This window comes from Phyllobates terribilis, unplaced genomic scaffold, assembly GCF_046119375.1.
Source record: "Phyllobates terribilis strain yellow unplaced genomic scaffold, ASM4611937v1 Scaffold_5__5_contigs__length_657084704, whole genome shotgun sequence".
Taxonomy (NCBI): Eukaryota; Metazoa; Chordata; class Amphibia; order Anura; family Dendrobatidae; genus Phyllobates; species Phyllobates terribilis.
The window spans coordinates 418,724,108-418,745,758 of NW_027362765.1; the positions used below are offsets into that span (position 1 = coordinate 418,724,108).

Below are 21,651 nucleotides of genomic sequence, written 5' to 3' on the forward strand. Positions count from 1 at the left end.
CCGCAGGTGCGGTGAACAAGCAGAGCGGAGCAAAACCGCAGGTGTGGTGAACAAACAGAGCAGAGCAAAACCGCAGGTGCGGTGAATAAGCAGAGAGGAGCAAAACCGCAGGTGGGTGAACAAGCAGAGCGGAGCAAAACCGCAGGTGCGGTGAACAAGCAGAGCGGAGCGGAACCGCCGGAGCGGTGAACAAGCAGAGCAGAAGAGAACTGCAGGTGCGGTAAACAAGCGGAGCAGAGCGGAACCGCCGGAGCGGTGAACAAGCAGAGCAGAACATAACAGAACCGCAGGTGCGGTAAACAAGCAGAGTTGAACCGCCGGAGTGGTGAACAAGCGGAGCAGAACAGAACCGCAGGTGCGGTAAACAAGCGGGAAGAGCGGAACCGGCGGAGAGGTGAACAAGCAGAGCAGACAAGAGCAGAAGGTGAAGGCAGACAGGACAGGGCTCTGTTCACATGGAACAGACTGGAAAATACAGAAAGATGGTTAGAACACAGGAGGTAGATACGGAGGCAGGGAAAGGGGACAAGCAGAACCAGATACACACAAGGTACTTACAATGAAGTAGCCAGTGGACACAAAACTCACGAACAGAAGTACAGAGACAACGAGTTGGAGTTAGGTGCAGGTTCAGACACTGCAGGAAAAGGGAAGGTATGGACATAGAGAGAAGCAAGTAACGGGCTAGGACACTGTTCAGACAGGAACTGAACCGGGAACAAGATACAGGAACGAGCCTGGGAACTCAGCCCTCAGGGTGGCGGAAACAGACTAGAAGTCATAGATACAGGTAGCGGCCCTGGGTACTCAGCCCCCAGGGTGGCGGGAACAGACTAGATACAGGACAGGACCTGGCAACTCAGTTGCAAGGACAAACTGAGTGAAAGTGTTGCTCAGGCACCTCCTACTGGGTGGAGGGGGTTTAAGTATCCAGTGACTCACAGCAATAGGCTGGGGACGCATTAGGACTGTGCACACAGTAGCTATAAGAAACAAGCAGAAAGCCGCGCCGACGCCCTAAGCATTCAGACAAGAGACATGGACACAGCAGGTACAGGAGCAAAGAGTGTAGCATGGACTGACAGGTAAGATTGCGGTCTTGCATGGTGGGAGGTGGTGCACCATGCAAGCACACCGCCAGGGATGTTACACATTATACTGCATGGAGGACTATGTGGGGCGCATTATACTGTATGGAGGACTATGTGGGGCGCATTATACTGTATGGAGGACTATGTAGGGTCCGTTATACTGTATGGAGGACTATGTGGGGCGTATTATACAGTATGAAGGACTATGTGGGGTGCAATATACTGTATGGAGGACTATGTGGGGCCTGTTATTCTGTATGGAGGAATATGGGGGGCCCATTATACTGTATGGAGGACTAGGTGGGGCCCATATATTTTAATAAATATCAAGGTTGGCCCGCAACTTTATCCAAGTTTTTAGTTTTGTCCCTCTGTGTATTTGAGTTTGACATCCCTGTAGTAGGGCAAGAGACAGCACTCCAAATGTGGTAGTGTAGAAACTAGGGCACTTTATATATCCACATCAATGCAATGGTTCCGCTCTTAAAGGGAATCTGTCAGCAGGTTTTTGCTATCTTATCTGAGAGCAGCATAATGTAGGCAACGAGGCCCTGAATCCAACAATGTATCACTTAGTTTACTGGGTGCAGCAGTTCTGACACAATCAGAGCTTTTAGATTCAGCAATGCAGCAGAGCTGAGGAAGCTAACCCCGCCCACACCAGGCTCTGTATGCACATAGTCTATAAACAGTGAGCTGCTTATCACATGAGGGGGCGGAGTCGGCCTAGCATGCACACGCTCCTGTAGTACAGGCAATGATAATCACCAGGTAATAAACCATTCACTGTAAGTTAACCACAGCACACAGCCTGACATGTGACATATTGTTGAAATCTGTGTTTTAACCCGTCCTCAGATTACGTAGCAAAAACCTGCTGACAGATTTCCTTTAACAGTGAGGGACCGACTGGTTGAATGACTAATTGAAGTGCGAATATTTTTGACTCATGACTTGCGTGCTTGCATATACACATACTAATGTAATACTTATTCATACTCACCTATAAGTATATTATACTATCTTTTATTATAATATAATGCATATTAATAGATGCCTTTTACATGAGACACTTATTACATTGTATTACATCTGTAATACCCCAAGGACAGGAGATCCATCTCACAAGAGACTATGAGCTTACGCTCATCCTCTACAGTAATAATCTGGAGGCAGAGGGCACAGTGAAGACAGATTCCTACAGATCTCAGCCCAATGAGAAATAAGGCTCTGATGCCTGGGGTAATACATTAGGAAGTTAATAAGTGTGACATGGAAACCCATTAAATTAAATGGCAATTAAGGTATAGTTACAGAGGACCTGTGGCCACTCCAGATAAGTCTGTATAGTAAGTGCTGTGCAATATCCATGACATTGTGAGATATTAATCCTCCTACAAAGACGCTTTGTAATCTCCCAGGATATGTCTGTTACAGTGAATACTTGTATTCCCGTTAAAATCACAATTCATACACATAAGGGCCGGCTCACCCCACTGTATTTTTTGTCCGAGTGCAATCCGACAAAACATCAGATCGAACTCGCACCAATGTTATTCTATGGGGCCGTGCACAAGTCTGATTTTTTTCACCAGAACGAGTCTGTTCAAGGTAAAAAATCGCAGCATGCATGATTGTAAATCGGTAAATCGGATCGCACTCGGCCATGCAAGTCAATAAGTCTGTCAAAAAAAAATCGGACCACACTCGGATGACATTCGATTTTCAGATTGACAGATGGAGACATTTTTTTTTACATCTTCTCCGCACCTGAGAAAATTGAATAAAACCCTGGCCAAACTCCGGCCAGAGTGTGCTTAGCATAATTAGACCGATTTTCTTGGATGAGAATACAGACGTGTGATCCTAACCTTAGACTGCTGGTTGAAACCACTCATATAGTCGGGTTCGGACACCTTTAGACCAGTGTATATGGGGGCCCTGACTCAAAGTGGACCCGCCAGATTTGCTTGTTGTAGCAAATACTTGTGTCCCCATGAGTTGAATTTTCTGGAGCATCTTTTCTAAGAACTCTGCTATTCCTCCTAGAAAGGTGGAAACAGACTGACAACTGGGTGTTACCAGATGGGGGCGTGACCCTAAAAAATCTGACAGTTGCAAGGTGCAGAGACACACTCCTTTGACAAAAACTTTGAAAAGTTCTAAGAAAAGATGCTCCAGAAAATTCAAGACATGGGGAACATAAGTATTTACTAGAACAAGCAAATGGGCAGATCTGAGGGGTCCTGTTACAGTCAGGGACCTCATACACATTCGTCTAAAGTCGGCTGAACCTGTCGATATCGGCAGGACCGGCCAGCAGTCTAATGTGTATGGGGGTCTCCCGCCTCTTCCCCAGGAGAAGGATCCATACCGAGAAATGTAATTGGCAGAACCTTTTTATTTTAGGAGAGATAAGTTGCTGTCAGTATCTGGCAGTGGATCTCTCAGAGAAGAGGTGAATGTATGGGGGAGTCGGGAAAGATGGTGAATGTATGGGGGAGTCGGGAAAGATGGTGAATGTATGGGGGAGTCGGGAAAGATGGTGAATGTATGGGGGAGTCGGGAAAGATGGTGAATGTGTGGGGGAGTCGGGAAAGATGGTGAATGTGTGGGGGAGTCGGGAAAGATGGTGAATGTGTGGGGGAGTCGGGAAAGATGGTGAATGTGTGGGGGAGTCGGGAAAGATGGTGAATGTGTGGGGGAGTCGGGAAAGATGGTGAATGTATGGGGGAGTCGGGAAAGATGGTGAATGTATGGGGGAGTCGGGAAAGATGGTGAATGTATGGGGGAGTCGGGAAAGATGGTGAATGTATGGGGGAGTCGGGAAAGATGGTGAATGTATGGGGGAGTCGGGAAAGATGGTGAATGTGTGGGGGAGTCGGGAAAGATGGTGAATGTGTGGGGGAGTCGGGAAAGATGGTGAATGTATGGGGAGGTCGGGAAAGATGGTGAATGTATGGGGGAGTAGGGAAAGATGGTGAATGTATGGGGGAGTCGGGAAAGATGGTGAATGTATGGGGGACTCGGGAAAGATGGTGAATGTATGGGGGAGTCGGGAAAGATGGTGAATGTATGGGGGAGTCGGGAAAGATGGTGAATGTGTGGGGGAGTCGGGAAAGATGGTGAATGTGTGGGGGAGTAGGGAAAGATGGTGAATGTATGGGGAGGTCGGGAAAGATGGTGAATGTATGGGGGAGTCGGGAAAGATGGTGAATGTATGGGGGAGTCGGGAAAGATGGTGAATGTGTGGGGGAGTCGGGAAAGATGGTGAATGTGTGGGGGAGTCGGGAAAGATGGTGAATGTGTGGGGGAGTAGGGAAAGATGGTGAATGTATGGGGAGGTCGGGAAAGATAGTGAATGTGTGGGGGAGTCGGGAAAGATGGTGAATGTGTGGGGGAGTCGGGAAAGATGGTGAATGTGTGGGGGAGTCGGGAAAGATGGTGAATGTGTGGGGGAGTCGGGAAAGATGGTGAATGTGTGGGGGAGTCGGGAAAGATGGTGAATGTGTGGGGGAGTCGGGAAAGATGGTGAATGTGTGGGGGAGTCGGGAAAGATGGTGAATGTGTGGGGGAGTCGGGAAAGATGGTGAATGTGTGGGGGAGTCGGGAAAGATGGTGAATGTGTGGGGGAGTCGGGAAAGATGGTGAATGTGTGGGGGAGTCGGGAAAGATGGTGAATGTGTGGGGGAGTCGGGAAAGATGGTGAATGTGTGGGGGAGTCGGGAAAGATGGTGAATGTGTGGGGGAGTCGGGAAAGATGGTGAATGTGTGGGGGAGTCGGGAAAGATGGTGAATGTGTGGGGGAGTCGGGAAAGATGGTGAATGTGTGGGGGAGTCGGGAAAGATGGTGAATGTATGGGGGAGTCGGGAAAGATGGTGAATGTGTGGGGGAGTCGGGAAAGATGGTGAATGTGTGGGGGAGTCGGGAAAGATGGTGAATGTGTGGGGGAGTCGGGAAAGATGGTGAATGGGTGGGGGAGTCGGGAAAGATGGTGAATGTGTGGGGGAGTCGGGAAAGATGGTGAATGTGTGGGGGAGTCGGGAAAGATGGTGAATGTGTGGGGGAGTCGGGAAAGATGGTGAATGTATGGGGAGGTCGGGAAAGATGGTGAATGTATGGGGGAGTAGGGAAAGATGGTGAATGTATGGGGAGGTCGGGAAAGATGGTGAATGTGTGGGGGAGTAGGGAAAGATGGTGAATGTATGGGGAGGTCGGGAAAGATGGTGAATGTATGGGGGAGTCGGGAAAGATGGTGAATGTATGGGGGAGTCGGGAAAGATGGTGAATGTATGGGGGAGTCGGGAAAGATGGTGAATGTATGGGGGAGTCGGGAAAGATGGTGAATGTATGGGGGAGTAGGGAAAGATGGTGAATGTATGGGGGAGTAGGGAAAGATGGTGAATGTTTGGGGGAGTCGGGAAAGATGGTGAATGTATGGGGGAGTCGGGAAAGATGGTGAATGTATGAGGGAGTCGGGAAAGATGGTGAATGTATGGGGGAGTCGGGAAAGATCGCCGCCGGCAAAACAAACGTTCAGCTGACTCTTATCTAATGTGTATGGGGCCATTCGCAGTGCCAGCAGATGTTGCTTGATTCCTTGCAGCAGCCAAAAATGCAACATCATTGGCTTAAAGCTGAGCAGAATGCCCATAGAAACAATTGGAGGGAGCAGCGCATGTGTCATCCTTCCGTTCACAGCAGCTTGAGGTGGGGTATAGTCCTCAAGTCGGATGTGAATCTCAAAGATCGGACTTGCATTAATTAGACATGTAAGTCCTAATCGGTGGATATGCCATAAATGTCCAAGATTGCGGGCTGCATGAGTCTCAGTCTGGCTGCACGATTGCAGCCAGGTATATTTTTCTCTAAAAGGCTCATGCGTTTCAGAGAAAACATTCTTTAAAGATTCGGCTGGTGATCGTAGTCGGAGACCAGATTAGTCTGGTGCCGCCCCTGGCCGGCTACTCCCAGCACTGCTGCAGGTGATTGACAAGTCTCTCCCATAGCGAGAGACCAGACAATCACCTCTGGCAGCACTGGGAAGAGCCGGCTGGGAGCAGAGCCGGACTAGTCTTGTCTATTGTCATGGACCTTGGCCGGATCTTTAAAGAAGCATTTCAGATAGAAATCTACTTGGATGCAGATTCCTGTTTCAGTAATTTGGGCAGCATGAATCGAGTTCCAGGTCCCCTTTATAGAGAAGTGAATACCTCTGCGGGGGTAAAGAGGACATCTTACTTGCCCCAATAATCATGTGAGCTGATTGGAAGAGACTTCTTTCACCTTAAAGGGGTTTTTCACCTTCAAAAATTATGGCTCCAAATGCAAATGCTTGTCTACATATAAATCCACAAACACTAGATTCTCAACCTTGCTGGGTCTAGCGTTGGCTCTCCGCTGCTGCAGCTGCTCCTGTCTCTGTATATTGGCTGCAAAAGTGACATCACGACTGCAAAACACATCACCGCTGCAGCCAATCACTGAGCTAAGCGGTTCGTGGAGTCCGTATCGGCAGAGCCACTGAGATAAGTGATTGGCTGCAGCGGTGAAGTGTGCTGTAGTCGGTTAAATCACCGCTGCAGCACGTAAACAGAGACAGGAGCAGCCAAAGAGAGATGCTGCTAGAACAGGGGAGGGAGAGTACCTGCCATGTTTATTTAATATGAACCCAAATGTTTGGGGCCATATATTTCTCCTTTAACCTCAAACACCCTGCCATTCACCCAGTAAATCCTTGTTTCCTAAGACATCCCATCCTGCATCTTTACACTGAGGGCCACTGCGGTGGGAAAATGTGAGAGAATTACCAGTACTTTTCTTTCTTCTGATGTCTTTCTGTAACGCTCGCATCCTAACTAAGTAAAAAATGAAGGATTTTAAGTCACATTGAAAACAAGAAAATCTGTAAAAATGTTACGATTTACCTTATCTGCTCGTATTCACTAATGATCACATCCCCGGCTGCTCTCTGGTGATAGCGGACGGCGTGGTATAATTTTAGGTTGGTACACACTTGAGAAAGTCTATTAAAGAAGGACGGAAAAAAGTACAGAAATTATTCTCATTTTACATGAAGTGACCGACATGTCTATATGCAAGTAATATCCCTGGACGAGAGAAACACGTTCCATAAAAGATCCATCCATGTAAAGATGTAGGAAAGTTGTAGCGTGGCCGCTCATTAAAGGGGTATTCTCATCTCCAAAATCCTATCACAATATGTAGTTGGTGTAATAATAATAATATTAGCAAATACCTCCAATTAGAAATGCAGCATGATTCTTCTGATTAGCTATGTTGCTTACCCCACATGCAGGCCATAGCAGAAGCTTAGGTATCCATAGTTACGATCACTCATATTGTGACAGTTAGCTAGCTGAGAGTAGTGGTAACTATTGATAAATAAGCTACTGCAATACCATGCACATGGGGTAAACGACATGGCGAATCAGAAGAACTATACTACATTTCTAATTGGAGGTATTTGCTAACATTATTTATTGTGCTTATTATTTTATTTTTATTATTTTTTATTTTATGTTTTTATTTTTTAAACATTTTTTTATTTGACCTTTTTTTACTCCCAATTCCATGTTGCTGTGTAAGTCTTTGTATGGCGAGTTGTACGTAAGTGCCATGTTTTGATAAATTTCCAATTGCATTCAATTTACATTATGGCAAAAATGCATAAAAAAAAAGCAATTCTGCTAAAGTTTTTATTTTTTTTGATCAGAGATCGTTATAAATAATGCGATACATTTATCATACAGGTTGCTACAGACGTGACAATATCAAATTGATGTATATCATCTTATGTGTTATGACTCATGTTTAAAGGGTTTTTTCGCTTTAAGAAATAGCACATACTCACCATCCTCAGACCCGCTGGTCATATTCCCCATTGGTTTCCTCTTCTTTTTCACTAGCGATTGTCAGCTAAAGCCAATTATTGCTACTACTGATTAGCTGCAGTGGACACGTGCCGACCACCCCTTCCGAGATTATTTGAAATGAAAGGAGGTGTTACCAGTGTGAGACATGTAATGACTGACAGTCTGCTCTCCTGATCTACATGTCACACACTGGTAACGCCCCTTTTTATTTAAAACAAGCTCTGGAGGCAGATTCTCAGGGAGATTTGTGCCTCGCCCATAGATCTTAAAGGATCATTTACATATTAAGCAAAAATATAGATTTCTCTGGAATAAAACATCAGATCACAAATATCAAGGCATCATTTTATTCAGCTTCCTATGACCTACATGCCCATATAGACGGCTCAGGAGGCTTGATGCTACTGATAGATTCTCTTTAAGTACTAAATATATATGTGAACAGATCGTACTGACCTCAGGTGATAGAGATCTGAGAGGCTTTTACTCTGCACAACGTCATGCGCAATCACTTCTTCAAGCTGGAGAACAGGGAGGCTCAGGTGAGTGAATGAGATGTCCTGCAACTCCTTTACTAGCAAATCCAGGTAGTAAAGACTGTACGTCTGTAATACAAGGCATATTACACATAGTCATAGTGATTAAAGCCCAGGAGTCTTCATGATTAACTGCGTGTTCTAATGCGGTCATAACTATGACTGTAACATAAATCTGGAGGAAGCTGCGGAAATCCAAGCACAGGCTGCCGAAACATCCGCATTCAGATGAATGAGACTGAAGTACAATCCCAGATACAGCGTCTCTGCAACAAATCTGCTGCATGTGAATACGTCCTCACGCTCGTGTACATGTACAGGTTTTTATTAAGTGTTAGAATGCTGTTTATTCAGACAGAACTAGGAGGCACAGCACAGACCTGCACAGGGGCACAGCACAGACCTGCACAGGGGCACAGCACAGACCTGCACAGGGGCACAGCACAGACCTGCACAGGGGCACAGCACAGACCTGCACAGGAACACAGCACAGACCTGCACAGGAACACAGCACAGACCTGCACAGGGGCACAGCACAGACCTGCACAGGGGCACAGCACAGACCTGCACAGGGGCACAGCACAGACCTGCACAGGGGCACAGCACAGACCTGCACAGGGGCACAGCACAGACCTGCACAGAGGCACAGCACAGACCTGCACAGGCATACAGCACAGCATAGACCTGCTCAGGCGCTCAGCACAGACCTGCCCAGGCGCTCAGCACAGACCTGCCCAGGCGCACAGCACAGACCTGCCCAGGCGCACAGCACAGACCTGCCCAGGCGCACAGCACAGTCCAGACCAGACCTGCACAGGCGCTCAGCACAGACCTGCCCAGGCGCACAGCACAGACCTGCCCAGGCGCACAGCACAGACCTGCCCAGGCGCACAGCACAGTCCAGACCAGACCTGCACAGGCACACAGCGCAGACCAGACCAGACCTGCACAGGCGCTCTTGCCCTGCTGAGGGCACTCTAATGCGCATGTGCCACTTACAAGACTCTTAGAAGGGCAGCAGAGCAATGCACGCCCGCAAAGGAGCTAGATTGGTGGTGCTGTGCTGATGACATAGGAAAAAGTCATACACATCAAGCAAGGCAGGGCGATGGCGATTGGGTGACCGTCGGATCGGATCAGATCGCGGCATATTGGGGATTATAAAACATATTTTTTTGGATATGCAGAGGAAGTTGGTGGCTTATACACAGGTTGCTGAATTGTGTTAAAAAATACATTAAAGGTGGTGGCTTTAGTTTAAATTAGGAATACCTGTTCACATGTTTCCTTTAAAGTCATGTGAAAAAATGCTATTAACCTGGAGATTTGGGGTTAATCTGCAGGTTAATAGCATTCTGAACCTGTCTGGAGCCCGAACTTAGAGCGAGAGGCAATGAATTTTATTCCCCCTGGTAGCGTTTGGGTTGCAGTCATGGGTGCGGCGCTGGTTCAATCACTGCTCTGTGTATAGAGAGCGGTGGCTGTAACCGTGCCCCCACACTGACTGACAGCAGCATCAGCATTAGGGCCGGCTGTCAGTCAGTGCTGGGGGTGCAGTTACAGCCGCCGCTCTCTATACACGCGCCTCCCCCGTAACTGCAACCCAAACGTTGCTGGGAGGAATAAAGTTCATTACCTCTCGTCAGTGGGTCTCTAAGTGCGGGCGGCGGACAGGTTCAGAACGCTACTAACCTGCAGATTAACCCCATATTCTTATTACTGGTTTGATTTACTTAATCCATGTGACATCTTTAAATCGCTGTATTTTCTCATGCATTAACTTCTTCAATTTGTATATATGTACAGTACAGACCAAAAGTTTGGACACACCTTCTCATTTAAAAATATTTTTGTATTTTCATAACTATGAAAATTGTACATTCACACTGAAGGCATCAAAACTATGAATTAACACATGTGGAATTATATACTTAACAAAAAAGTGTGAAACAACTGAAAATATGTCTTATATTCTAGGTTCTTCAAAGTAGCCACCTTTTGCTTTGATGACTGCTTTGCACACTCCTGGCATTCTCTTGATGAGCTTCAAGAGGTAGTCACCGAAAATGGTCTTCCAACAATCTTGAAGGAGTTCCCAGAGACGCTTAGCACTTGTTGGCCCTTTTGCCTTCACTCTGCGGTCCAGCTCACCCCAAACCATCTCGATTGGGTTCAGGTCTGGTGACTGTGGAGGCCAGGTCATCTGGTGTAGCACCCAATCACTCTCCTTCTTGGTCAAATAGCCCTTACACAGCCTGGAGGTGTTTGGGGTCATTGCCCTGTTGAAAAATAAATGATGGTCCAACTAAACGCAAACCGGATGGAATAGCATGCCGCTGCGAGATGCTGTGGTAGCCATGCTGGTTCAGTATGCCTTCAATTTTGAATAAATCCCCAACAGTGTCACCAGCAAAGCACCCCCACACCATCACACCTCCTCCTCCATGCTTCACGGTGGGAACCAGGCATGTAGAGTCCATCCGTTCACCTTTTCTGCGTCGCACAAAGACACGGTGGTTGGATCTCAAATTTGGACTCATCAGACCAAAGCACAGATTTCCACTGGTCTAATGTCCATTCCTTGTGTTCTTTGGCCCAAACAAGTCTCTTCTGCTTGTTGCCTGTCCTTAGCAGTGGTTTCCTAGCAGCTATTTTACCATGAAGGCCTGCTGCACAAAGTCTCCTCTTAACAGTTGTTGTACAGATGTGTCTGCTGCTAGAACTCTGTGTGGCATTGACCTGGTCTCTAATCTGAGCTGCTGTTAACCTGCGATTTCTGAGGCTGGTGACTCGGATAAACTTATCCTCAGAAGCAGAGGTGACTCTTGGTCTTCCTTTCCTGGGGCAGTCCTCATGTGAGCCAGTTTCTTTGTAGCGCTTGATGGTTTTTGCAACTGCACTTGGGGACACTTTCAAAGTTTGCCCAATTTTTCGCACTGACTGACCTTCATTTCTTAAAGTAATGATGGCCACTCGTTTTTCTTTACTTAGCTGCTTTTTTCTTGCCATAATACAAATTCTAACAGTCTATTCAGTAGGACTATCAGCTGTGTATCCATCAGACTTCTGCACAACACAACTGATGGTCCCAACCCCATTTATAAGGCAAGAAATCCCACTTATTAAACCTGACAGGGCACACCTGTGAAGTGAAAACCATTTCCGGTGACTACCTCTTGAAGCTCATCCAGAGAATGCCAAGAGTGTGCAAAGCAGTCATCAAAGCAAAAGGTGGCTACTTTGAAGAACCTAGAATATAAGACATATTTTCAGTTGTTTCACACTTTTTTGTTAAGTATATAATTCCACATGTGTTAATTCATAGTTTTGATGCCTTCAGTGTGAATGTACAATTTTCATAGTTATGAAAATACAAAAATATTTTTAAATGAGAAGGTGTGTCCAAACTTTTGGTCTGTACTGTATATATAACCTTGGTTTGTATTGTTTATCATGACACTGATGACGTGTCTATTTCTCTTTTCCCTAAAGTAATTTTGTGATAAAGTGATAAAATTAAGAAACTATGTCGCTATGTCTCTGCACCTTTAAAGTCTGAACACGCCTTTTATATGCCTTCACATGGAAATAAAACTCTTGCATTGTTGAAATAAGAGTGTGCGGCAAATTCCTCTCTTCCTGACATGACTTGAGTCTGCCGAAGTAAAGATAAAACTTAGAGAAGGTATGAAATGATGAACAAGTAGATGTAGATAGATGCCTGGTGACGGACGACCCAGGAAGCCCCTACAGCTTGAGAAAAGTTTGCCCTTATGCAGAAAGGGGGAGAACTGGCCTTCACCATATATGCTTCGATAATAGCTGACCAAATCCAGCAAGCAATGGTGACCTTAGTGGCGGCCAGGCCGTTGTGCGGGCCTACCGGAATGATCAACAAGGAATCTGAAAGTCTGAATGGAGCGGTGGGTGACAAGTAGCACCGCATGGCTCTAAAGACACTCACATTACTCCCTAAAACCGCCTCACACCCTCCGGATTGGCGGAAAAAGTGCCCCCTTGATCCTGTGGCAAGGTGTCAGGAAATCCGGCCTCCACCTTCCTCGTAAACTCACGCGCTATGGTGGGCAGGCAGAAGTCAAAAAGTCAATGATGCGCCTGAGAAATGCTCATTTTAATATCAGGATTCCACAACCGTTCTAACACAGTAATCTCAGGTCAGTTTATTTATGAATGAAGTTTGTGTTGTGAAATCTGGGGGCAGATCTGCTTTAAAGGTCGACATTGACTTTATTAGAGAAAACCGAGAACGGAAATTTCAGTAAAAGCTCAAAAACAAACAAAACAAAAATCCACAAAAATAAGAAATGTCTGCATTGTGTGAGAAGTTCCTGACAGCAGGGCTGTGCTTTAAAGGCCGAAAATCTGGAATCTCTGCTGTTCAATACCAAAGAACAAAAACACACATTCCCTAATGAATTACCAATTACCTTTCTGAAGCAATGTAAGCAATGTAAGCAATGCCTCTTCACACATCACAAGAACTCTTAAAACTGCAATTTATTACATTTGACTCTATAATATTACTTCACTTCCAGGATGTTCTGCAGTATTTTACCCTAGAAGAATCTGGACTGGGGTCTAAAGGGTAATGTTTCTCCTTGTAGAGAGTGACAAGCCAAGCCTTGCATGTCAGAGTGAGGAGACTTATATGCCATGCAGGCTCCTATTGAGATTCTGGTTTGGCTTTTATTCTAAGTCATATTGCAAGGCTCGTTAAAGAGTCGACATTGATTTTTAGGATCGCTGTTTTCAATAGGTGGCGCTAGAGTTCTAATCCTCTTCCTATTTGAAGAGCAATTTGTATATTTCCCAGAGGAGCATGCATGGCCTATAAGTCTCCTCACTCTGACATGCCAGGCTTGACTTGTCACTCTCCATAAGGAGAAACGTTACCCTTTAGACCCCAGTCTAGAGCCTCTCACCTAACCAAATCAGATCTCATACTTTGCACTAATGAGGGCCAACACCGTGTCTGTAAATTAAGATTCCGCTTTGGCTTTTATCCTAAGTCATATTGCAAGGCTTGCTAAAAAGTCGATTTTGACTTCTAGGATCGCTACTTTCAATAGCTGGAGCTAGAATTCTTGTCCTCTTCCTCTCTAAAGAGACAATTTGCCCTAAAGGAATGTAACATTACTGCTACTGGCTCATATTAAGGAGACCAATGCTCACTGGGAGCCACATATGCAAATGAGCTCTCTGCCAAAGGAAAAAAAAAATGATTACTAATGCCACCTGTTGACGGTAGCTACCCTATAAGTCAATATCCAACCCTTGCGAGCATGACTTTATTAGCTAAGCCGAACATTCTGACTGAGACACCCTTTACATGCAATGCCCCATTGGAAAAATATGCAAATGTAATTAATTATATGAAACGACAATAAAATGTGGGGTCAAAAAACCCAAAGCCGCAAACCAACCAAAGTCCCACAAAGAGGACTTATTAATAACGACATACTGGTATGTACTGGTACTAATGCCTTACTTACTGGTTTTACAATTGTGCTCCGGTTTATGATCTGGTAAGATGTATCTTGTCTAAAAGCATCTCGGACTTCATCAGGACACTCAAAGCCGGCCCATTCCTCCGCAGTAGAAGGTAAGGCGTCTATATGGGCTTTTCTCCTGGGCTTTTCCTTGATTGTAATTAAAAAAATTAAATAAAGAGTTGAAATGACAAAAACTGTAAAATATAATGATATATTGAATTTATCGTTTACTTTGCATCCATATTGAGAGCCTCGAGCTATCCCCGCCACCCAGTGCATTGTGCAGATCTTTAGTGAGCAGCAGTTGAAAGCAGCTTGTAAAGGAGCATGAACTGGGCACTGGATCAGCACTGCAGCATAGTGTTTAGGAGAGAAGGAAGAAAATACTTTTGTACCTACAAAAACCAGTGACTCTATCTCGTCCAAAAACCAAAAGTGCGGACCTGAACACTGGTCAGCACCCCGGTATATCTCCAGCATACACCACATCCAGATCCCATGTTCTACTCCTGTACCTACTAAAACCAGCACCTTTGCCTCCTCGGTCAACCAAAGATAAATTGTGTCCTAGCTGTCAGTAAGGACCTGCTCCACTTGTTAGCATCCTGGTATATATTAGGCCTCCACCTAAGCCAGATCCTGCATCATCTGTCAGAATCCAAAAGAAAGATCCTGCATTTTTGTTGCCCAGCTAATAAAGATTTTACCCACTGACCAAAGCTTCTATCCACTCCACCATTCACAATCAGAATCTGGGCTTATTGTCTCCTCTATCAGCCAAAGTTAGTTCATAATAAGTCCAACTCTTGTAGCTATGAAAGTCTCAGACATTTCCTTCCCGGAGATTTTGCCCACAAGGTCACGGCCCCACTATCAGTATTTGGTCAGTATTCGGTCAGTATTTTTTCTCAGGAGTGGGAGCCAAAACCAGAAGTGGGTGATAAATGCAGAATTGGTGACTTGTTTCTATTATACCTTTTCTCTGATTGTTCCTCACCTGGTTTTGGCTCCCACTCCTGAGAAAAAATACTGACTGAATACTGACCAAATACTGATAGTGAGGCCGTGGCCTTAGTCAGAGCCTTAATATTTTCCACCAATTAAAGCCAGATCCTGTGCACTTCCCCTACACCTGAAGTCACCACGAGAGACTTTGTTCCACATGCCCACCTTGTAAGAGTCCATCATTCAGAGCTTGTATCCAACTCCTGTATCAGCCACAGTCAGAGTCAGAAACAACTCCATGATCAATCAGTCAGTCATGTCCATCCCAATGTCTTACTAATTATCCTATCATCCAGCAGAGAAGTTTCTGCCCTCAATAATGTTCATTCATTGCAGAATATACTGGAGAATATACTTCTACTACTAAAAACTAAATATATAGTTAAATAAGTTGAAAAAGAGACCTAGGTCCATCAAGTTCAACCTTTCTCCACCAATTACATCATAGAAGGCCAAGAAAATACGCGCCAGGCCTTTAAAGCACCCAGTAAACTAATGACAGTAATCAGGCTCTGCACTCCCTGCTATAGAGCTGTATCTTACTAGTAGGACAATCTTATATATTATCAGTCTCAATTCTGGAAAGACAAAAAAAAATACTTTGCAGGTGAACGTCCAAGATAAAGCTCATAATCTGAATAAAGGATGGACCCAATATTCCTGCCCTACAGGCGATACAGCTGTAAGACTCGGACAATGTGGAGTACATTAATAAATGGATACTGTATGTGTTTACTATTTTTACGCTTCAGATGCGACCATCCGCTATTTCCTCGCCGGAGTTTCTTTACCTCGTTCCCTTCCTTCTTCCGTTTTTCCTTTTGGCTCGATGCAGATTGCGGATTTTGCGCAGGCGCTGGGTATTTTTGTAATGATTTAATAAAGATTCCTGCTGCAGGCATTGACACCTATTGTAAAAAGACACATCGGATGTCCTTACCAAATGAATATGGGGCAGTATGACATTTTCCCATAAATCAAACTGTAGCCTTTATCCCTCTTCACATATTATAAGGGCGAGATCTGCCCAATTTTGAAAATGTTAAAGAGTAACTCAACTTTTTTTTAAATTTAATTATTTTCCAGGCATTGCAAAGTTATGAACGTTTGTGATATACTTCATTATTTTCTCCCTCACCATATGCTGCAGTGCTATTTCCCAATTCATGCTCCTTTAGAAGCTGCTTTTAACTGCTGCTCAGCAAAGATCTCTGCATAGTATTCAAACAATCTGTATATGTGAATTCCCCTGTCTGAGTACAGGGGAAGGGAGCGGAGAGGCTCAGATAGGGAAAATCCCCTACACAAAATGTAATCAATCTGTGTACTGGATTCTCCCTTTCTGAGCCTCTTTACTCCCCACCCAGGAGGCAGACAGGGGAATTCACATGCTCTGATAGAATAAAGTGTGCAGATCTTTACTGAGCAGCAGTTAAAAGTAGCTTCTAAAGGGACATGAACTGGGTACTGAAAAAGCAGCATGGTGTGTGGGAAAGAAGGAAGAAAAATAAGGTAATAATGTATATTATACAAATTCATAACTTTATAATACTTGGAAAATACTTAAATAAGAAAAAAAAGTAAAATTACTTTATAAGGAATACAGGAGACAATTCAGCCAGAAACAGATTTAAAGGGTTATTCCTAAAAAAAAACCGAACAAGTTATCAATAGGTTAAGGGATAACTTGCTCTTTTTTGCTAGTGGTCCAACTTTTAAGACCCCCAGCGATCGAGAGATTGCGATGTTTACAACCAATAGCAATGAGCTAATTACCTAACTAAATGTCACAATGAGTGGTCGTAACCATGGATACCTAAGCTACTGCAATGCCCTGCACATGAGGTAAGTGACATTACAAATCAGGAGAACTATACCACATTTCTACTTGGAGGTATTTGCTAATGTTATTGTTATTACAACTACTATATATTGGGAAAGGATCTTGGAGATGGGAATACTCCTTTAAACTCCTAGAATTACAGTCTTAAAAAATATAAGGCTTTCATGGTCATCATCCATCTCTGTAAATATGCACGATGCAATTTGTGGTGGACATGCAAAAGAAAATCCATACCTGCCAGATACGCATGACGCATGCATATGCCATCAGACAGTGCTGCTCCCGTGAACCCCGGCCACTGATCACAGCCATTAACAGGAATGCTCGGGATAAGGCCTCCAGCTGTCTCACATTCCTCAAGTCTTCCAATGAGTTGTAAGAAACTTCTGCATTGTCCCCAATCCCTGGATTACCACTTTCTACATTCAGATCTTCATCTTGTGCCGGATCTTTACTCTGGGAAGGTTTCTTCTTACTTTTTGGTTTAACCTTTTGGCTTTTCCCTTGATTAACAATATAAAGTAATGACAGGGGTTGCATAATGTAAACTATAGCTTAGAAAAAAAAAATCACTCACCTTCCTCTGAACAACTCGTGAACTTCATACGGAGTAATATATCCACTGCACGGTCCAGCAGGTGAACAGCGTCGCTCACAGGAAACTGCCTGCAGTACAACCACTCGGACAGCTCCAGTAAGTACTCCACTTTCTGCCAATCATTTTCTGGTTTCTACAAAGGAAATGAAAAGAACATGCCGGAATAAATTTAATTTATGAAGATCTTATAATCCACCACCGAATCTGCGGAGCGAAAATCGGAGACGTTGGGTCAGAGTCGGACTTAAAGGGGTATTCCCATCTCCAAGATCCTATCCCAATATGCAGTAGGTGTAATAATAATAATATTAGCAAATACCTCCAATTAGAAATGTAGTATAGTTCTTCTGATTAGCTATGTTGCTTACCCCATGTGCAGGGCATTGCAGTACTTCGGTATCCATGGTTATGACGACTCATATAGTAACAGTTCGTTGTTAGTGGTCGTAACCATGGATATCTAAGCTACTGCAATGCCCTGCACAATGGGGAATCGGGAGAACTATACTACATTTCTAATTGGAGGTATTTGCTAATACTATTATTACATATACTATACATATTGGGATAGGATCGTGGAGATGGGAATACCCCTTTAATTTTGGGTGGAGTTGGAGTCAGTAGAAATATAACAGACTCCATCTTTAGAAAAATTATATTATATGTTCTTAATGTTATATACCTAATTTAATAACTTTCATTGAATGTAAAAAAAAAATGAGAAACTCTCTCTAGTTTACTACCAGTGCTGTGTGCTCTTATCTCTGCTCCCCCCACATAACGCAGTCTCATAGACATGGAGAAAAGAGACTGCAGCTGCAGCTCCCTCCTCCCCTCTTCCTATAAGCAGTATTTCAGTGACATCACCCTGTGCATTATTCCTATATTTATTCAGAAAGCAGAAAGAACAATTTAAAAATACAAAAAGGACAAGTTCAGCTCTGCTGGATCTGTATCATTATGACGTTAAAGGGATCCTGTCGTGGTGTACCTGCATTTCGATCTGTGGACAGAAAGGTATAGAGCAGACGGATATATTGTATTGTTGGAAAAGATTCAGTATAACGTGTATTTTATTGATTGAAATCCCTGGTCCAGGGGGCGGTCCTATTCAATCGTGGAACCGCCCACTTGACTCATACACATGTTTGAATAAAATGCAAATTTAACTGAACCTTTTCCCGCAAAATTGTATATCAATCTGCTCAGCTCCTCCTGCTCGATACCACCCCGCCCGCAGATCAGGGACCATTTTCAACACGACAGGTTCCCTTTAAACCTTGCAATTCATTTTCAATATACACAGTCTCATATGGAGGTCAATGGACTTCTGACTTAATAAAAACTAGAAGTGCCCTTGATTTTACAGAGGCTGGTGGATTTCCTGCAGGATATGGCGATTCCATCTTTTTACAGCTTGGAGGAAATGCTGCTAATGTCTCAGCTATTCGACATGATTCATTTTAGTTTTCCGATTTTTTTTGTAAAAATGTGTCCGTCATTAATTTTTGCCTAAATCGTCCAGGGAAGTAAAAAAAAATAAATGCAGGAGGCTGGTAAATCTGTGATGCTGAAGGTGTCTGCAGACAGAAAGCATTTACCAGCAGTGACATCTATAGGCCGACACAAGGTATAACACTTAAAGGGAAAGTTCAACTCTCAGTATCTAAACAGCCAAGTAAAAATTGTCAGAAGATGTCACCAGTAGGAGTCCGGCACGGATCTCTACGACAAAGGCATTTCCGAGGAGTTGGAAATCTATCATTCAATATATAGGAACCATGATGCACATTTAAAAATCACTCTCATTGCAGTGAATAGGAGATTTTTGACTACAGAATTGTCTTAAAGGGTCATTCCCACCTTAAATGTTATCACCTTTCCAAAGTCTGCAGATCAGTGGGGGTCTCACCACTTGTATTCCTACCGATCCGAAAAAAAAAAGGCAATGGAATTTTGGTAGTGGCCATGCGTGTGCACCACTATTCTCTATTGGCTGCGGAGTACAGAGATCTGCCTTTTCCGTCAGTCCCATACAAAAAGACATAGAGCAATGGTGCACATCTGTGCCTACTGCTTTATTACGATGGGCTGTGTGACCCTTAGGGCTCATTCACACGTCTGATTTTTCCACATAAGAGAAAAACAGACGGATTATTCTGATCAGAGTTTGATCCGAGTGTGGTAGGGGTGTCATCCGTTTTTCTTGTATGTGGACAAATAAAAGAATAAAAATTCTCCAGTTTCTCCATTTTGACAGTGTGAAAATTCGGACTGCACTCTGATGTCATCCGAGTGCGGTCCGTTTTTTTCACAGACCCATTGACTGGCATTGTCGATTTTGATTCGACCCTCAGATCAAAGTCAGACATGTCTCTGCAATTTTTCTGCGGACCTGTGGGTCCAAAAAAAAAAAAAATCACAGATGTGTGAATGGATCCATACGCTATCACAGGTACAAGTGCTATCTGTGAATACCACGGATAGCACTTGTACGTGAATATCACAGATCTGAACAAGCTCTAACCGATAGCAAGTTATCAATTTTTCCCTGATTACTAATGCAGAGTAATAGGCTGCATCTACATTTAGGTTCTAAGATTAAGGCAATATTGTCCCTTAAAGAGGTATTCCCATCTCAGCCATTCATGTGGCAAAGCGGTCTCAGCGTTTCTGGTAATCCCTGCCAGCTATGGCCGCTGCATATACATATATGTATCTCTGGCATGAATGGCAGATGAGAATACATCATTAAAGGGGTATTCCCATCTCCAAGATCCTATCCCAATATGTAGTAGGTGTAATAATAAGAATATTAGCAAATACCTCCACCTAGAAATGTAGTAGAGTTCTTCTGATTAGCTACGTCGCTTGCCCAATGTGTAGGGCATTACACTAGCTTAGGTATCCATGGTTACGACCGCTAAGCGCTTTCTGTCACTATATGAGTGGTCATAACCATGGATACCTAAGCTACTGCAATGCCCTGTACAAGGAGTAAGAGAAAAAGCGAATCTGGAGAACTATACTAAATTTATAATTGGAGGTATTTGCTAATATTATTATTACACCTACTACATATTGGGATAGATGGGAATCTATAACACCCTATTTATCTATCTTGCAAAATAAGCTTATTATTAGAAGCATCCTTTGGTGAAGATTATCTCATTTGCACAAATGAAAAATATGTTAAGGAAAAATGTAGTGTTGCGTTAAAATTTCCCATAAGACGTCTCCAGGAGTCCTGACACACGTACCTGCAAGGCATCGACTGCATTGATATAACAGGCCAGCTGATCGGGGACGGTCCTGCAGGTGAGAGCCACGTGATGCCAAATATACGACACATAGTCTTCACTCTCATCCTTAAACTTCTGAATGTCCATGAAGAAGTGATGACCCAGACGCGCCTTCACCAGAACACGATGCTTAAAAAGTGCGCTGGAAATAAGAAACATGGCAGCGGATAAAGGTAAAAACTAAAAGGGAACCGTTCAGAAGACATCAGCAGGGGTTACCAGCCCTCACTGGTCCGTAGTGTAGCGACACTAGTGATTTCCGATGTCATTATTATTCGAATTTCTCAATTGCCCTACATAGATTCAATGGGTGTAAAAGATGAAATCCCGAGCTTAATAAAAAGTCTGCTGCGTGCCTTATCTATGAGGAGGCCCACTGCTCTTCAGCATCTCTTGCAGTCTGCGTGCTCATGGCTGGCGGAGATTTGAGTCCTATCATTTATGACGTTTTCTGGTGCACGCGATAGTAAATTTTTGGAACGGGTGATCAATCATATTTACATAAACTCCACCTAATTTTTTAGAAAAGTGGCGCGAGCAGAGGAAAAAGGAAAAAAAAGGAGATTTTTGTGTACTCACCGTAAAATCTCTTTTTCTTAGCCTCTAATTGGGGGACACAGGACCATGGGTGTTATGCTGCTGTCCACTAGGAGGCGACACTATGCATAATCTGAAAAAGATTAAGCGTGGCTCCTCCTCTGCAGTATACACCCCTGGACGGCGTCAGCCTTCTCCAGTTTTGTGCAAAAGCATTAGGAGGAACGCAACATGGATAACATAACCATGCCTATAGGAAGGCAACTATGTACGAGCTCAAGAAAAGACAATATGAGAACTCAACATAACAACGGCCCGGGACGGGCAAC

At 44.2% G+C, this 21,651-nt stretch overlaps 1 protein-coding gene across 2 annotated transcripts in view; it reads right to left on the reverse strand.

Moving 5' to 3' along the window:
* CFAP46 (cilia and flagella associated protein 46) overlaps window positions 1-21,651 on the reverse strand; it is a 231,327-nt gene that overhangs the window by 106,225 nt on the left and 103,451 nt on the right. For both annotated transcript variants that reach the window (XM_073685201.1, XM_073685200.1), the window contains exons 28-34: window positions 20,744-20,927; window positions 17,463-17,616; window positions 17,120-17,388; window positions 15,834-15,950; window positions 14,038-14,184; window positions 8,445-8,593; window positions 7,020-7,118 (exon numbers count right to left, since the gene is read on the reverse strand). In XM_073685201.1, the coding sequence (XP_073541302.1) occupies window positions 7,020-7,118; window positions 8,445-8,593; window positions 14,038-14,184; window positions 15,834-15,950; window positions 17,120-17,388; window positions 17,463-17,616; window positions 20,744-20,927 (1,119 nt within the window). The remainder of the gene's footprint in view (window positions 1-7,019; window positions 7,119-8,444; window positions 8,594-14,037; window positions 14,185-15,833; window positions 15,951-17,119; window positions 17,389-17,462; window positions 17,617-20,743; window positions 20,928-21,651) is intronic.